The sequence below is a fragment of the Xiphias gladius genome, chromosome 11, assembly GCF_016859285.1.
Source record: "Xiphias gladius isolate SHS-SW01 ecotype Sanya breed wild chromosome 11, ASM1685928v1, whole genome shotgun sequence".
Lineage (NCBI taxonomy): Eukaryota > Metazoa > Chordata > Actinopteri > Istiophoriformes > Xiphiidae > Xiphias > Xiphias gladius.
The window spans coordinates 7,118,881-7,138,139 of NC_053410.1; the positions used below are offsets into that span (position 1 = coordinate 7,118,881).

The 19,259-nt window shown below is 39.5% G+C and overlaps 1 protein-coding gene across 2 annotated transcripts in view; it reads left to right on the forward strand.

Moving 5' to 3' along the window:
• The window catches only part of pank1a (pantothenate kinase 1a), a 29,924-nt gene that overhangs the window by 2,775 nt on the left and 7,890 nt on the right, over positions 1 to 19,259 (forward strand). For both annotated transcript variants that reach the window (XM_040139509.1, XM_040139510.1), the window contains exons 2-6: positions 10,666 to 10,812; positions 11,134 to 11,339; positions 11,924 to 12,177; positions 15,749 to 15,925; positions 17,220 to 17,343. In XM_040139509.1, coding sequence (XP_039995443.1) covers positions 10,666 to 10,812; positions 11,134 to 11,339; positions 11,924 to 12,177; positions 15,749 to 15,925; positions 17,220 to 17,343 — 908 coding nt within the window. The remainder of the gene's footprint in view (positions 1 to 10,665; positions 10,813 to 11,133; positions 11,340 to 11,923; positions 12,178 to 15,748; positions 15,926 to 17,219; positions 17,344 to 19,259) is intronic.

A 19,259-nucleotide genomic window follows, 5' to 3' on the forward strand; every position in this document is an offset into this window, starting at 1 on the left:
ATTTGGAGTTAACTTAAGCACCAGCTGTGTCCTTTCACTGGAATATGAGAGATGTGTAGTTTAAATAAAACCGAATCACCACGGGCAAAAATGTACAGGAACATCTTTTGGTGGCAAAGAAATGTTGACAATTTATGAGACACATTACTGTAGATACACAGTATTTAGTCTGGATTCTGTATATGTGAGTGAGATGAGATACAGTATTTCATTTGTAAGTCGTACACCTAATTGACATTCAGGAGATAATGCAACAAATCTATGCGGTTTGAAGTGATGCATAGTAGTCTGAGAAAGAAAGGCCCTATATCAGAGCTGCTCCAGATTATTTAATTAAGGGACGTCTCATCAGTAAACTTTGAAATGTCTGGTCAGAGCTCCTATGCTTTATGGCTGAGTTATCCTTGGATGGAGGCCAGCCGTCCTGATAAACCCAGATAACCCTCTAAGCTTTTCCTCACCAAGGGCCAACCCTGGAATTATTCCCCTCGGGGATGTGATTTTTCACTTTTGTCCTCAGACTTTTCTCTGGTCAGGGTTTGAGATGGTTTAGGATCGGGGTTACTTTTGGGTAACGCTGCCAGCACTTCCTCTTGTTTACACCAGAAGCAACTTGGCAGCAATTTCATCGACCGTCTCCTGGAGCAGAATTGCCTTTATTTTAACCAACAGGCTCTTTCTCCAGCTCCATCGCATGTGGGACAGAGTTGGAGTTTCTTTTTATACTCAGTATCTTTTTGAATTTGTGTATGAGGAAATGTGGGGAAATATGCAGTGTTTCATCACAGAGCAAAAGCCATGAAAGTAGGACGAATGGAGACAGGAGATATGCAAACATACCAGCAATTACAATTTCCAAAATCTGGTTGTATATGTAGATGTCGTGTACTAAATGAATTTAGCACTGCACCTGTTGCGTAAGTGTGCTTTATTTTATGCCCAATGCACAGGACATATCGTAATTTATTAGTGTATACATTTCTATAACCCTTTATATCATGCCTTAGTTTCCCTGAAACTGGTGTGTGGACATTTTGGTGCATGCTGTTTACACCGTACTATATGTTATCGTTGTAATGACTTCCCTTCCAAGCGCAGGAAAGTCATTACAACGATAACAGTGGAAGAAAGAGGAGGAAACTTTCTCTTTTACCCAACCAGCTTTGTATACAGTATGTCTGTTGGTTTTTGTGTCCTGAACAGGTGTTGTAGACTGCTGTGTCCATGTGTCAGTGAGACACATGGCTTTGAAGGAGGTGCATTGCACCATCACATCTGCTGTGTAGGGTCACCTTAAAATAAAAACAGAAAGCTCAGCAGTATTAATAGGTATATTATTATATTTATACAAGTATTTACAGGGTTTCCCCCCAAAAATGATGAAGACACACACAGAAACACCACTAGAAGGAATATAATTAAGCCTTTTCCATACTGCAAGAGCATTGTTATGTGGAATTGTAATTTGCACTATAGATCTGTTGGAAGAAGCAGCATCAGCGGTGTTTAATTTGCAAGGCCAACAGTTGATTTTGCCTAAGCCTTTCATGTAATCCGGATGTGCAGAATAGTCAGATTGAGGCACAGCCTGTGATGTTTGGTCTCAGTTTTGGAGAAACTTTGACTTGAACAATATTGTGCAACTCAGTGTTTTGACTGAGTCGCAGAGGAATTCACATTTTGTCACCGATAACAGGGTGACTTGATGTAGGAAGTCATGGAAAAAACATACTTCTCTAATCTCTATAGGGAGACATTTCATGGTATTTAGACTAGGCTTTGGCTGTTGATACAAGGTGGTTTTATCAGCGCCTGGAAAATTAAATCAGTGCAAATCAAGAGCCTTCAAATTCAAATAAGCATCACAATTTAGCTGTATGTTTCTAGGTTAAATTAGATGGTGAGTTTGTCATTTTAAATATAAGAACATTTAATTCAGGGCTGTGGCGCAGCCAATTCCCAGTTGGTTGGGGTGAACAGCCTGTGTGTGTGTGTGTGTGTGTGTGTGTGTGTGTGTGTGTGTGTGTGTGTGTGTGTGTGTGTGTGTGTGTGTGTGTGTGTGTGTGTGTTAATTCAGTGACTCCGAAAAAAATGTACAGTTTTGTCAAAAAGGTCTGCTAGAGGTCAAGTCAATGTTCCACCACTGTCTATTGCAGATGGATCTTGAACAGGGCGTGCTAACAAGTTTCAGTAAGGGTGTGGGTGATTTAGAAAACAAGGCTGACGGGGGGTGTATTTGAGGTCATGCAAATCAAGATGAGAGGAATTGTTTGATCTACAGCACACCCGAAAACCAACCAAAACTCCTCCTCCTATCTGAAACTGTGCACAAACCAAATGTGTGTTTAGCATTTCTTAAAAAAGAAAGAAGCAATGTTGTCCTGTTCTCTTGCCTCATCAATAGTTATTTCACTAGAAAAAATAGACCCGGTAACAGTCGAATTTTCTCTTTGTTTTGCCAGATATAAAAATGTCATTCCTGAAAGCTCAGTGATCTGCATAATGGATGGATGGATGGATAGATAGACAGATAGATGGAAAAAAAATAGAAAAAAACCCACCTGTGTGGATTTATAGACTGCGATTCATTTACATTAAGCGTTTATTTTTAGCAGTAGGTAAACCAAGTTGTAGTAGTGGTAGCTGCAGTGCCAGTGCTTTATTGATTTAATGTGCTGATTATTTTTTCAGTGAATCATTTGGTCTATAAAATGTAAAAAAAAATGTCCGTCACAATTACCTAAGGCCCACACTGACATGTTAACATTGCTCGTTTTATCCCACCAGCAAAAGGTATTTAGTATAAAGCTGAGACAGTTGGTTTATTAATCGACAGTCGATCGACAGAAAATGAATCAGAAACCATTTTGATAATCAAATGTTCAACAGAAATGCTAAAAAAAAAAAAATCTATGGTTCCAGCATCTCAAATGGGAGGATTTGCTGCGTTCCTTTATTTTACACCGCTATAAATGGAATACCTACGGATTTTCTACTGTTGATTGGACAAAAAAGGGGTAGGGACATTTTATAGACCAAAAGGTTTGTGGATTAATTGTGGAAATAATCGGCAGATTAATCAATAATGAAAATAATTGTTAGTTGCAGCCCTAATTCGGTTCACCATCACATAAGACAAATAAGCAGCAAATACTCACAATGGGGAACCTTGAGCTATGGAATAATTCACATTTCTGCTTGAAAAAACACTTAAATGATTGATAGAAATAGCTGTAGATTCATTCTCTGTCAATTGACTAATCGATTAACCGAATCTGATCTGAAGTAGTACCTATAGAACTAAAAGATGCAGTCATAAAAGCATTAGCAGTGGAGGTAATGATAGCTATAGTACTGTGAGGACATTAATACCAAAACACTCAATCAGTGAAGAGAGTAACAGGACAAAACTTCCCTTGATGTTATGCTTGGTAACGAGTGTATATTATTGTATCCACTGTATACACAGTGTTCAGCTGCCCAGGGATGTATTTTCTTCTTATCATACAAACATGCTGTTCAAGTGTTGTTCGTGTCCTGTGCTTTCTGCACAGTGTAGTAACACACAAACACACCAAGCCTCTCCGTGAAACCTGAGATTAGAGGTTAAGCAGTGGGAAATTTAACAGATAATAGATAATATTGTTGCCGATAATCCCTGAGGTCATGTTGGAAAGCTGAACGGTAAGCACGGTGGAAAAAATATACATTTATGGGTCCATCTACGCTTTGTAATTCAAGTCAGACGGTGCACATTTACATACAGTATCTACCACGTCTGTAAAGCAGAGGTGTGTTAGGCCAGAAACCTTTCACCTACTTGGACACAAATCACTCCTCATCCCATCCGACCCTGCTCTTTGTCACACTGACCTTTGACTGGACGTGTGTGTGTGTGTGTGTGTGTGTGTGTGTGTGTGTGTGTGTGTGTGTGTGTGTGTGTGTGTGTGTGTGTGTCTGTGTGTGTGTCTGTGTGTGTCTGTGTGTGTCTGTGTGTGTCTGTGTGTGCGTGATATGTTTGCTTTTTAAATAGAAAACCTGGATAAGTTGTCACCATTGAGGCCATGTAGGATACACACAGGACAAGGTGGGAATTTGATTTAGTTCAAATTTTTCCCTTCATTAATTAGAGCAAGAGGGCTGAACAACCCGTTTTTCAGCATCTCCCAGCGATGCTCTACTGTCGGACAGCAACACCTGATGGCTTTTGGGGGAGTTAAATGCCTTGGCCCCAAAAAATGTTGACAGGTATTGCTGAAGGAGTGCTCCATTATAGTTCTGGGTTTTGTTTTGTTTTTTTTTTTGTAGAAGATGTAAGTGTAAGTGTAGCCACAGGGCTTAAGTAAATGAATTAGAGAAAAATGTAGGCCAGTCTGTTCATTCAGTGCGTCCATGTTTCTTGACATCAAGTTTAAAGTATTTTACATTTACAACTCAAAAAAACAACTCAATATGTGTCCCCGATTTTAAAATTTAAAAAATCCTGAATAACTGAAACGATCAATCAATCATCAAAATGGCTGCAGATTATTTTTCTGTCGATTTTACTAATCGATTAATCAGCTAGTCAACTAATCATTTCAGCTCTAATGTAGATAGAAAACTTTAGTCTTTAGTAAAACAACAATTGTTGAAGCATTGATTTATTGTAATATTTCGACATGTTCCATAATTGGTAATTGACTAGGTATGATTAGGTGTGTGATAAAGTATAAAGTAAAGTGTACACCCCACCCCACCCCCCCATTTTTGTGTGGTGGCTGCGAGTGTATTTTTGGCTGAGGCTTTGGAGAAAAACGTGATTGTCACTTGAGGCAGACACCGTCATGGACCTTGGCTGGCCTCTTAACAGTGTTGCGTTTGCTTTCAATGATACCTTCCTATATTATTATCAGTGAAGAACGTTTCTAAGGCAGAGCTGTGAAAATGCTTGAAACATCTCATGCCTTAGCTTTACTGCTTGTTGTAAAAGTTTTACTTCTAATGGCGTCAAGGGTGAAGCAGCTCAGTATAGAATTCTGCTGTGGGAAACAAGTGTGCGTTGCTCAAAACGTTTTTCCTTGTGTACATGCATCGTAATGACACATAAAAAAAGAGATAAAAAGAACAATCATTATCTAGCTTCCTCTTTGTCCATTGGGTGGTTTGAGTTTGATGTGTCTTAGAGCAATGTCGTCACAAGTGGAAAAAATATAATCAGACAGCTTAGTTTAAATTATCTATAACCTAAAAACACACGACAAATCAATTTTTTACCGTGCCAGTAGTGACAAAAACATTGCAAAGCATTTTTTCTAGCTGTTTCAAAAGTTCTCCAGAGCAAAATCTATGCTCCTCAGTTAATGTTTGCAGACATCAGGGCAGGTCAGTAGGGGAGAGGAGACGATGACTGAGAGTCAACCAAACAGTAAAGGAGGTGACAGGTGACTCCTGCTGACGGTAACCGAACACCAACCACTGGAGTAGAGCAGCGGCAGGTGTAGAAGCAACAGATGTGGCGTGGGACAGTTAACAGGAGCGGCAGGAACGGTGGCGGTGGCGCCAGCAGTCATACTCGTGGTCTCAGTTACTGCTAGGTAGCAGAGGTCTCAGTGGCCAAGTGCACAGAAGCCACATATCACTACATAATCACTACAAACAGTATTTTATCGCATATGATATGATTCACATTAAACAGTACATTGAGGGTTGATAAGGTTCAGTCAAATTCTTAATGGAATTTTACTCTTTGGAGAGCAGAGGCGGTTAAGTATGCATATGCTTACATTGCTAACTGCACATGGTTGAGAAAAGCACAAAATAGATGTTGGCAGATGGTTCACCCATGATATGAAATCTCAAACTTAAATTTGGTGGCTCTAATCTAAAAGTGGACTTTGCCTCAAAAAGCCAGGCAGAATCATTCTGTTCCCTTCAGCAGTGTGTTGTGAAATGGTCACATCTCCTGATTGTCATGACAGGGCAGTGAGAGGGCACAGAGAATAATATGCAGACTTTTAGGACCCTCAGCTCTGGTATGCTGGTAAATCCAAACGTTAAGTGTTTCACTAGTGTTTAACCAGTCAGGAAGACTTATGCAAAAGAAAAGTATCTCCAAAGATCTCTGTTTAACTTAATCAGTTAACAGAAAATGTAGTTATTTTGAGCAGTTATTTTTCTAGCAAAAATTCCATCCATCCCCTGGTTCCGACGTCTTACTTGCTTTTTTTCTTCGTCTTATGTGACAGTGGGCTTTAGAAAACATTTTTAACAATTAATCCATTTAATTGGGAAAATGATCAGCAGATTAATTTATAATGAAAATAATTGTTGAATCTCCTACTGACCTTTATTCGCCCTCATCTCAATTTTCACTTCAAACGTCTTAGTACCATATAATTAAGCCATCTCGTAGAGATCCAACAGAAAAAAGTCCAGAACCTTCAACGGCTTTGTCTATAATTATTACAGACAAACATAAAAAGTTAGCCAGCACGAGAAAGGAAATCGCATGCACTGATGTACCAAGGAAATACTCATCGTCACATGTATCGTTATCATGATTTAAATTTTAGATCATATTTTCCAGCCCGAGTTTTTAACATCTCATAAAAAAGAGAGTGGTCGAGCTGTTAACGAAAAATACCTGAGGTTTTTTTCTGATTGAATTATAAGTAGCCAATAAGAGCAGTTTTTTTTATATGTGAACTACCATGGTTTGCAGTGTCTCGGTGGCTGAGCGGGCTGACCCGCTGTCATGCACCAAATATTTGCATTCAAAACATTCTTTTGTTGAACGCTGCAGCTTTCCACAGCCATGTTGTAGTGACCATGTGCTGTCTTAAACGGTTAAACAGGGTTGTCATTGTTCTGTTGAAATACAGACACACGGACGGGTCGAAATGACACTGCCTGCATCAAGATTCCCGTTGAACAAATATAAAACATTCATGTTTCAAAGACTAGCAGAATGCCGAGAGGCCCTCTCTGACTTGATCCTCAAACCTCACTTTCTCGACAAGACTGTTATCGGTAAAGAGCACGCCGTCCTCAGACGTTTGCTTCACTGAGAGTTGCGCTAGAACTATCTTGAACTGCTAATGCAAAGAGATATGGATCAATGCAGGGGGCTTCTAAAAATAGCCACATATGCATAGTTAGAAGAGAAAAGATCCTTCTGCTAAAAAAGAAATACATTTGCTGTTTTTTTGGGGGGTTTTTGGTTTGTTTCCTTTCTATTAATGTAGTTTTTATTTTCAAAGATTTTATTGTTACATTCTATGTTACATGTCTTGCGTCTGTCTTTTAGGGCAGCAAATAACAATTATTTTAACTAGCGATTAATAATTTTTTCTATAAAACATCAGGAAACTGTGAAAAATTCCCGATTAAAATTTCCCACAGCCCAAGCTGATGTTTACAGATGGCTATTTTCGTTTTTCTTTTGACAACAATCCACAACCCAAATGTATTCAGTTTTCTATAATTTACAACAAAGAAATAAATGAAATCCTCACTTTGAGAAGCTGTAACCAGAGAATGTTTGGCATTCTTGCTCGAAAAATGACAGTTATGAAAACAGTTGCAGATTGATTGTCTGTCAATTGACTAATTGTTGCATCTCTTCCGTCTTTTATCGTTGGCAACCATTTTGGAGATAAGTGTTCGCACTTTGACTTGTTTTCTCCAGGATGCAGTGTGTTTTTGTTGTTTTCAAGGTAAACAAAACTACAGATCGTCATACGCTTAGGTCACTGTCACCATCTTAAAATGACTGCATTAGTTTAGTTTTTCTTACATGATAACTCAAAATTTTCAATTCCAATTAGTCATCTTGATATGAATATTTTCTCTATCAATTAATCTGCTGATTTTATTGTCAATTAAATGTTTAATGTACAAAATGTACAAAAAAAAAAGAATTGGGAAAAAATACCCATCCCAATTTTTCAGATCCCACGATGACATCTTCAAATTGCTTGTTTTGTCTAAAACTCTTACTAAAAGTCCAAAACCCAAAAATATTAATTTTACATTGTTTTAAAACCGAGACAAGCAGCAAATCATCCCGATGGCAGAGCGGGAACTAGTGAATGTTTGTCATTTTTGGTCGAAAAATGACAGAAACGAGTATTTGACAAATCAATTAATCAGCTAGTCGTTTCAGCTCTTAATTATCATGCAAATAAAGCTGCTGAATTGAAGTGAAAAACTAAAAAAGGCTGATGTACCTCTAAGTTAAATATAGCAGTTGCTTTGTGGTGCCTTGGAAACGTCTTCCAACGTCAGTCCTCTTCCGTCCACTTGAATTGAATTAAATTGATCAAGAGACAAGAAGCAGGAAAAAAAGATGGAAAGAGAGGAGCAGGAGAGAATGAGAAAAGAAAAAAATGAAATGGAATAGGAAATAGGAAATTGAAGGAGCAAGAAAGGAGAATAAGTAGTGAAAAAAAGGAAGAAACGAAACAGGAGAGAGATTGATGTAGCTGGTGTGGACAGAGAGAATGAGAGAGAAAGATAGATGGCGTGTATGAGAACGCAATAGAGGCTGAGAGACGGAGAGGAAAAGCTAAGTGAAAGAGAAAATAGGAGGCTGAAGAGTGTGTGAGAGACGAAGAGAAGAGGGGAAGATGGAGGGGGGGTGTCTGTTTCCATGGCGACCGTGGCTCTTGTTGAGCTGTGGTGGTGTTTTTCCTTTTTCCTAGTCTCTTGCGCTGGCAGTTTTTTTTTAATTTTAATTTCTTTTTTTTTTTTTTTGTGCTGAACTCAATGTTCTACCCAACTAACTATCTGCAACAGATTCTCCTCTCTCCACTCCTCTCCAACCTTCTCTGTGCAGTAGTGTTATCCACTCCACCAATACTACTTTCAGACAGCAGACGCTTGTACAGTGAAACATTAATCGATTAGCAGAATCAAAAGAAAATGAATCAGCAGCTGTTTTGATAATCAGTGAATCATTTTAATTGTGAAGCAGCCACAAGAAATGCAAGAAATGGAAAGTGTTTGTGACAGCAGGTGAGGGTTTGAGCACAATGACACAGTTTTTGAATCAGTAAATCAAACTGCTTTTCAGCCAACGCAAGGCTTCTTTAGAGTACTAGCAGCACTTGTGACCGTAAATGATAAGAAAAGCATTTAGTGGTCAAACTGGCAACACTGATGTGTCTGACTCCGTTGCCACTGCTTTGGCCAGCACGGTTTTCCCATTTCCATGTGGTCCAAATAAACGCACACCACGTCCTGGAGCTCTCAGGCCAGTAAAGAGCTCTCGTCTTAAGGCAGGTAGGATGACAATCTCTTGGAGTGCTTGCTCGGCCAGATCCTGTCCAGCAATATCTTCAAAGAATACAGACTCTCCACTGTTAACAATTTCATTCGAAAAACAAGTTGTCCAGTTTGTCGTCCACGTTCTTTTCTACGTCCGTCTTTGGTGGCTGTTCCACCGCTGCAGGTTTTCCATTTTGAGCTTTTCCCACCCGCAGCTCTGCATGCATGTAAAACACGGGTCTACTGAACAGGAGTTCAGCACACGTAGGTTTATTCTCTGGTTGTAGTGAGGAGAGACTCCGCAGTTTTTTGGGTTTTTTTGATTGTAGTGTATGACAATCGCATTTGAGAAGCTGGAAACAGCAAAATTTTGGCTTTTTGGTTTTGAAAAATGACTGAAATGATTAATCAGTTATCAAAATACTCCCGGTTAATTCTCTGTTGACTAATCACACTGTTGCTGACTCGGTTAGTCGGGCCACAGAAAATTAAACAGTTACAATTAACCTTTTTAAATTGTTTTTCCAAAAAAAAAAAAAAAAACCCATAAATTTGCTGGTTGCAGCTTCTCCAATGTGAGGATTTTGCTGCTTTTCTGAGGTTTATATCACTGTAAGCTGTATATATCTTTGGGTTTTAGGCTGTTGGTCAGACAAAACAAGACATGTGAAGGCATCATCATTGATGCCGGGAAATTGGATAGACAATTTCTTATTGTTTCTGATGAACTGATTAATGTAGATAATATTCAGCACATGAATTGATGATAAAATATTTGTTGTTTGCCAAAGCTGATTTGTTCTGCATCTGTTGGCCATTTTACTCACATTAACCTACTTAAAAAATGCCTTTAAAAATCTGTCAAATGAGAGCGATTTGGTGACTTTGGTTCCTCGTTTTTCCATGATATGATGCTGAAATCATGATAAGAACAGCGCACATTTATTTTGTGATGTATAAAAGCCTAAAATATGAATCACATTAAGTTGTTATTCAGCTTTACTCTTTCATTTTTGCTTTTTTCCCTTAAGTGGTTATTTTTGCGGTCTTATGATACCATACATAAGTCCATTAATGGGCTTTGATTTAGTACCACAATTCAGACATATATTTCCATTGGCCATTACCCTAATGGATCCTCTTTAAAGCTACATAACACATAGCTACGTGAGACAACACAGTTAGAAACTGTTAAACCAAGACAAAGAGTCTGGGTTGTAGTCAGAGTTTTTGGTCTTTAAATAAATTTCTGCTGCTCTGATGAAAGTAAAACTCTGAAAATGAGTATTTCTTTTGCAACTAAGTAGTCAGCTTTAAAGATGTCGATTATGAGCATCAATCGCACCTGATCTGTATTATACCCTGTTTTTTAAAAGTAAAAAAAGTTATTTAAACCTCCGTCTTCTTCCTCCCCAGCCTTCCCCTGGTTTGGTATGGACATCGGTGGCACCTTGGTGAAGCTGGTGTACTTTGAGCCAGTCGATATAACTGCCGAGGAAGAACAGGAAGAGGTGGAAAACCTCAAGTCCATCCGCCGCTACCTCACCTCAAATGTGGCCTATGGTATGTCTACCCACACACACACACACACGCACGCACACATGGTCACATGTATACTTGCACCTGCTAACTCATCTAAGACAGGAAAAGTCAGGTCAAGACACCAAGTTATATTCACTGTGTCATTAATGTATTGCATAAGATTGATAAGGTGTTTTTCATAGTTTTGTTCTTGACTTCAGGTTTTATAGAACACAGATCGTTCACAGTTTTTAGATGAACTTTAACCACAGCTCTTAGCAGAGTGCGTTTGTAGTTACTTAATCGACATGAGTACATTAGGCCAGAATCCGATATTGTATAAATCATTGCTCCTTCCCTCAGGTAAAACAGGCGTTCGTGACGTCCACCTGGAGCTGAGGAACCTGACCATGTGTGGCAGGACGGGGAACCTGCACTTCATCCGCTTCCCAACGCAAGCTATGCCCCGTTTTATCCAGATGGGGCGCGACAAGAACTTCTCCAGCCTGCACACAACACTCTGCGCCACTGGAGGCGGGGCGTACAAGTTCGAGAACGATTTCCGAACGGTGAGTGTAGGGCCAGAGAAAACATCTGATTAGTGTTAAGCGATTAGTTGACCTGAACATTTAACAGTTCCATCTTCAAAAATGGGAAAATTTTGTTTCCTTTACATTATACTACTTTGAATATCTTTGAGTTTTGGACTCTTGGGGTGACGAAACAAGACGTTTAATGAAGTCAGACCAAAAGCACTAGAAATTTGCAACAGGCATTTTTCACCAAGAAATAAATGTTGGATCGATAATGGAAATTACCATTAGTTGCAGCCCAAGTTACCTACCATGCTAACTTGGCCATGTTGAGAGCTCTGTCGCATTTGCAGTTTATAGAATTAATTAATAGAATCTCAAAAGTAACAATCTAATCTGAGCAGAAATTTCTGTCTGTCTTGATGATTTTGCACTGCAGCATGAACTGAGCTAAACTAAGACCTTGTGCACATTTTAGTCATAGAGTACTTTGAAAATTATTTTAGTTTCATAAATTCACTGATGTTTCCAAGGAATGTGTTGATGTTTTACTTTGATAGTGTTTAGCAGCTAAAATAGGTTCCTCTCAATGTTTGAACCGTCCTCCATTTGTGCTGCAGATGGCCGACCTGGAGCTGCTGAAGCTGGATGAGCTGGACTGCCTGATCCACGGCCTACTTTTCGTTGACCGGGTGAGCTTCAACGGACACCCAGAATGCTACTACTTCCAGAACCCGTCGGACACCCAGAGCTGCGTGAAGAAACCCTGCACCCTGGACAACCCTTTCCCAATGCTGCTGGTCAACATCGGCTCCGGGGTCTCCATACTGGCCGTGTACTCGGAGAGCAACTACAAACGGGTGACTGGGACCAGGTGAGGTGGATAGACACCTATGTACGCGCACACACACACACACACATATATATACACACACACACACACACACACGTACTCAACATGCCAGCGACAGAGACAGAGGAACTTTGGTTTTGGTAAAGTATGATTCCTCAGTCAAGTCGCAGGGATCAGGAATGGAATGAAAGAAGAAACGGAGTGATATTAAACATGTGTCTCATTTTGACAATGATCCCTATGTTTCTTTGCTATTTTAGATTAAATCATATTAATATGTGATTTCCAAGTCAACTTGTTTTCTATAATTACTCCAAGGAATCCTGCTGAAGTGGCTCTCTCCAAAAGCACAATATCTGTATTTACATTTAGAGATTTCGGAGTAAAATGAAATGAGTTTTCTTATCATTAAGTGAAAGTTTATTTATCTTAAGCCCTTTCAATGTGTGCTTTAGTTCTTTATTCAAGATGGCAGGTAAATTACTTAAGTTTTTGAGAGAATGGACAAAAGTAAAGAGTAAAGTGTGATGGGTGGAAGCAGCCTTTTCACAGATATATTTTGCAGAATGTTTTCAGTTGGGCTCAAGTTAGCGGAGAACTCAGAAACATTGGAAAGATTAGACTAGTATAGTCCACCTTAAGCCCTAAATCAGTGAGTATTGATCATTAAGTTGTTTGCAGGAGGGAGTATGTGCAAAAGGTGAAGGTTGAAGGCTAAATGCTTCTTATATCTTAAGTAGATCTGCCAGGTAGGACAGAATGTGTTGTTTGAATTCTATTCATCGTTTATCTATTATCACCTTGTGTCCATTACTACTTATGCAATAGTAGAGCTAGATTGCGATTGCACAGTGAACTCTTGAAAATACTCCCTCCCAGATCTGATGATAAGAAAAGTTGATTTATTTTACATTTTAATGTAACATTTGAACCAGATCCTTGCTTACCTATCACATTTTAGTTAACCCATTAAACAAGTCAAGCAAACCACAGTTGAGTCTTCCCGTCAGAGTGTGTTCATGCGTGCATGCGTGCATGTACAGTCGTGAACGACAGTGTTACACACCTCTGAGCATTACACCTCACTGCCTTCTTCCTGAAAAGTCGTTGAAATTAAAAGCTTATTTGCCATGTGTAGAATAAAACAAAGAAACTGAAAGGAGCTGAAGTTTTGCTTATTCTACAAAGATCTTCTAAAATGGCCTGGACAAAAGTTTTGGTACCCCTTCCAAGTGCTGATAAATAAGTGGACTGTAGTGATATTTCCAACAGACTATTGTCTTCGGTTAGTATCACAGGATTAAATTGAATAATGATGATGATTAAATGGAGACAAGTGCTCATTGTGCTGTTTGGTATCATTATGTTCACCACAATGAACATGGACAAGAGAAAGAAGAGAAATCCTGAGGAGATAAGGTAGAAAATATTTGCCAAGCATGGTCAACGTAAAGACTACTACACCATCTCCAAGCAGCTTGATGTTGCCGTGACTATAGCTGCCAATATTATTAAGAAGTTTAAGCCAACTTCCCTGGACGCGTCCACGAAAGGAAAATTGTCCCCAGATTGAACAGAGGGATAGTTCGAATAGGGCAAAAAAGAACCAAGGGACACCTCAAAACAGAGACAAGCTGACCTCCAAGATCAAGGTACAACAGTGTCCAGTTGCATCATACCTCATTTTCTGCATGGAAGAAAACCCAGGAAGACCACACTTTTTTGAAAGAAAAAATAAAAAACTGACTGGAGTTTCCTAAAATGCATGTTGACAAGTCACAGTGCCCCTGGGTCAATGTCCTTTGGAGAGATAAAAATAAAATTAGAGCTTTTTGGTAAGTTACATCAGCTCTATGTTCACAGAAGAGAAAATTAAGCTTTTAAGAAAAACACACCACCCCCACTGTGAAATGTGCTACGTCTGTACTTGGTATCAGCTCTTCATTTGCTACTTCCTTTTACTGTAAAGGGTGTCTCATTGTGGCTGTTCCTCATGACGTAACTGTGTGGGAAACATGGGTAAACCAAACTTGCATGTCGTGGGTGTGAGTAGGGAGGTCAAGTCACAGTGCTTGTGTGTGTGTGTGGGGTCAAGTCAAGGTGCTGGGGTGTGTGTGCGTGCGTGCATTTGGTTTGGCGTGGTGTACGGTTTTTAATAATTTCTAGACTAACTTTTACAGGTATTGTGTAAATGCCTTTAATCCTTTTAATTTCTCTCCTTAGCTTGTGTTGTATTTTTAGTTCATTTATAAAATCAATTAGCTCCGACCCGTCTGTGGTTTTGCTTCCTCCATACAAGCACAACGTAAACTTACTTTATATCCCCGTATTGGCTCAACTATAAGACGAAACCACTTTTCCAACATTTGTTTTTGCAAAACTGTTTGAGGGTAGAAAAACCCTTTTTTACATTCATGCTGTCGGGAAAGTTTCCCTGAGATGCCATTGATCCAAGGAAGAGGGCATCCCCGTCACTGAAGCCTTTCCTCTCTAAGAAGTGAAACATGAAATACGGTAGTACTTAAAACCAACACTCATAAACTCACAGTCTCCTGTCAGGATCTTGAAACGGTCAGAATCCTTTTCTCTCACAGTTAACATTTTTGAGCTGGTCATCTGTGATGGCCGTGATTTTCGGCGGTTTCTCCCTGGTTCATTTCTGCATTAAAAACGTCAGGAGACACTCTGAGATCTTTTGGTCATGAATTTATTTCCTCTGTGGCAACACCAGCCTTCAGAGACGTCTGCAGTTTGAACTGGGCTAACAAAAAATCTTTAGGTCTTACTACCCCCAAAAGACTCACTAAAAGAAGATTGAAAACTCTTGCTGGCCTAGCAACAGTAAAGCTGTAAAGAACCCATAATGCAACACTCTGCGCAGAAGGCCGCCATTACACTGGTACTCTCTCCATTCAAAACGAATATGTGATGTTCTAAACACGTAATCGCCTATTTCCCCCGTTTTTTAAACCCAATTTCTAGAAAAAAATATTGTCTCATACTAAGGCCCATATTGTAAAACTGTGCCAAAGTACGATTATTTTTTATCATTTCAAGACAACTGTCCCATATTCCTGGAATGAAATCCATCTCTTTCTCCTCCCATACCAAGCCACCACCCGGATATTTATTTTCTAGTTTATTCACATCACTCTTGACATTCGAAACCAGCGGGGGGGGTGTATCTTGCCTAAACAGAATTCCTCTGACTTTTGAATGGCTGCTTAAGAGACTGAGGTAAGCGATTCCAGAGCTGAGGATAAAAGTAGATGTGAATTTTATTTCTGACTGAAAACAGTCACATCGTCAGTACAGGTTGTTTCATCTCTCCTCCCGTCTCAGATTTATTCTTCCTCTTTCCCAGTTTATTGCCTTCTTCCCAATCTAGTCCTCTTCCTCTGTTCTTCTTCCCTCCCCTCTTTTCTCTTTCTCTTTTCCCTCCATGCCACTTTTCCTTACTCCTCTTGCCCATTTTCTAAAGTTAACCAACCCAGGACTCTTATATTGTCTTCTCCAACCTCATCTGTCCCTTTCTCAATGTCTCCCACACACACTCTAACCCGGCTTTATTCTCTTTGCCTCTTACTTTCAGTCTCGGAGGTGGTACATTCCTGGGGCTTTGCTGTCTGCTGACGGGCTGCGAGACGTTCGAGGAGGCGTTGGAAATGGCCAGCAAGGGTGACTCTACCAACGTGGACAAACTGGTGAAAGATATCTACGGAGGAGACTACGAGCGCTTTGGCCTACAGGGCTCTGCTGTCGCATCTAGGTGAGTGCGACGAGGTGTTTGTCACCTGAAGGTCCACGACGTTGCCACAGTTGACTCCAGCAAGGCACTTGATCCTCAGGATGCTAAATGCATCAAGGGCCATTAATAAAGAGGTTGTGAATATACGGGGAAACTCCCAGGCCTTTAGTTATTATCCGTATTTAAAGACAAAACATCCAGCCAGTCCACATATTTATCAGACCAGTGTCCTTGTCAACCGTAGTTTCTTTCCACCTTTAAAGCTTTTTAAAATTCTTGTAAGTGAATAAGGGGTGCCCCCTAAACTTCTTTGACTCGAATAATCAGTCCAGTTGAACCGTGTTTTGTCAGTTGAACCATTACGCTTGTTTTAGCCGAGTCATTGTACACAGAGCAATGCAGAATAACAGCATTGCAGCCTATAAACATTTCACAACCTGGTCTTATCTCAAACTCACCTAACCACAAAAGTAACTGTAAGCTAGTGAAGTCAGCTAAACTACTTTTAAACCATAAGATAGCATCTCTTCCTTGTTCCTCTTTAAAAGCTGGGTAAACCTATAGTGATCTTTACTCAACAAAATATCAGGCTAATAAAGTTAATTTGATGCAGAATATTAAACTAATTACCTGTGGTGGATGGAATCAGCTTGGAACTTGATGGAGCTTAAAGTGCTTTATTTGTTCACATTAATAGGAATCGGAAATTGCTCACACAACATATTGGTGAGAACGTGAATTATCCAAAATGACTTATACATTCATACATGCTCTGTATGAATGTGTTGCTGCACAAGCACATTCAGTGTTTGTGCAGCAAATTTAAAAGGCACATACCAGCAAACGGTGTATGAAGCAATAGCTGAGCGGTAATAGTAAGCATAAGGTGCACACACGCTTCCTCACTGGCACACTCAGACCTTTACTTGCTAATCTGGGTTTAGCATGTATACAGTAAACCATCAGCTCTTAGTCCAAAGTTTGACCCATAAAGCAAACTTAAAACGGATTTTTATCACCGTCGTCAGATTATAATCACTGTGTCTTTGTTGTGGTGTTCCATTCTGTCGTTTATTGAAACAAAACACACTCACACACACGAATGCATGCTCAATGACAAACAACACTTCTTTACTGTTGTTCTGAAGGTTATTATTTATTATTTACAGAGGCTCATTTTCTGTGCCAGTTTGTTTTTGTTGTTTTTGTTTTGTTTTTTTTTAATTTGTAAAGCGTTCATCAAACTTGAATAGTACCCAGGAGGAAATGTGTCTGTGTGTGTATGTTTAAATGGAAAATGACGTCTGTTTTACAGTTTTGGTCACATGATGAGCAAAGACAAGCGAGACAGCATCAGTAAGGAAGACCTGGCCAGAGCCACACTGGTCACCATCACTAATAATATAGGATCCATAGCACGGATGTGTGCTGTCAATGAGGTACACACACACTCACACTCACACAGAGGATCCTTATCACTATGCGTCCGTAACAGAGTTTAGCTAGAAACACCTTCTGTCAGTAACACACACACACACACACACAGAAAAACACACCTAATTCAGAGCTTTTCTAACCACTCAGCATGATTAACAACAGAAAACGAACCTCATGCTTATCATCAAAAATGCACAAATCAGCCTGCAAACACAAATGCAAATGTACAGCGTATCTTGTCCTTTATTATCTACCCCTTACTGTCACTGGTTATTCAGAGAAATTAGATATTACTTATTTTAAAATAAATGCTGTTTTGTGCAGACTGTTTTTGGTTGACTTTTTGGTTTGATTTTTTTCACACTCAACTGTGAATTGCCTTTAGTTTCAAATAATTAACAGTGAGCTGGAAGGTCATTTTGGGATTGTGGGTGCTAACTGGTTCCACAGTAAAATCAGCGAATGTATCATAAAGGCAGAACAAACAATCAGAAGCAGTTTAATCTAATAGTCCAAAAGTTTCTAATAGTTGACTGGCTGAAATAAATGACTACATAGTTAAATGAAAAATGGAGAAAGTGCTGGAGCTGTATATGACAGTTTTTCAGTGGCAGCAGTCAAACTCAAAGTTGTTATTTTCTGGGGTGAGGGACCAGACTGGAGTCTTTCTGTGTGCTGTGAGCTTCTTTACAGTGTTGCCTTGTGGCATGGCGATCAAGCAGCATTGTACAGGGCTATCACCGCACACAGAGGTGCAGCGAGGACACGCACACGTCCACCATCCATAGGGCTGATAGTGATTTTTTTTTTTTTTGGTTGTACAGATTCAATTAACCATAGGTCCGATTTTGATTTCAATCAACATGAATGTTGATGTAAGAAAGTGTTGCCCTTGAATTTTTTCAGGGTTAAAATGTAGACATTAAAATTCTCCTCTGAAAGCTGAAATTCTTCAAAACCTAGAGAGCCATCATACCTGCTCTTTCAGTTAACCTTTAACAAATCATAGTTTTCAGACATCTTCTCCTCTGGCTGTGGACAGGAAGCTTCCATTAAGTCAGTCGTCTTCTAAACAGCAGACAACTATGTCATACTATTTGATTTTGTTCATTTATTGTATTTTAAACTATTTTATAATACTGGTGACTATTAGCAGTTCCCCAAATTTCACAACCCACTGTGGCTGTTTCTTGTCATTTTGTAATCATACTCCATTGTCATACGTGCAGAGATTTCTCTTTTCATACGATTGCTTTTTCACACGATCAATGTCAAACCAGAGGTGAATTATTAATGTGCAAATGTAAAGCTCCCACTGTTGCACTGGTCAAATTTCATTCCTTTCCTACACACCAGCTTAATTTATACACTTGCGCTACTGCGTACTTTCAGGTCTTTTAAGTAAATGATATATTTTCATGCCACACAGGGAAAAAGTTTTAGTAGCCGTTAACGGGTTTCTTTTTTTTTCTTGCCTTATGGCAGTTTGGAAAGCTTTTGAGTTTTTGGTAGCATACCAAATTTAATCAGCATTCGGTTGGTAGCTGTTTGCGCTACTGATGTCACCTGACCAGTGGTAAAGCCATCAGGCCTTCAACCACAGTAGCGCAGGAGATTGACTGGTAACCAATTTGTCAGCTCTCTGGCACCACCGTGTGGTGTGGATCAGGCGTCGCATTTTGCCCACGGTGTCTGATCTGTTCGACTTAAAAAGTGAATTCACGGCATCTGTCATGACCTCGAGTTTGTTTTGCGACAGTACATGGAATTCTTTAAATGGATTTCCTCTGTAACCGCGTGTGGTGCAATCAGTGCAATCTAAATTACTGTTGAAACAATTACTTCATTAAATGATTAGTCGCCTGACACAAAATTAATCACCATCTATCTTAATAATCGATTAATGGTTTAAGTGATT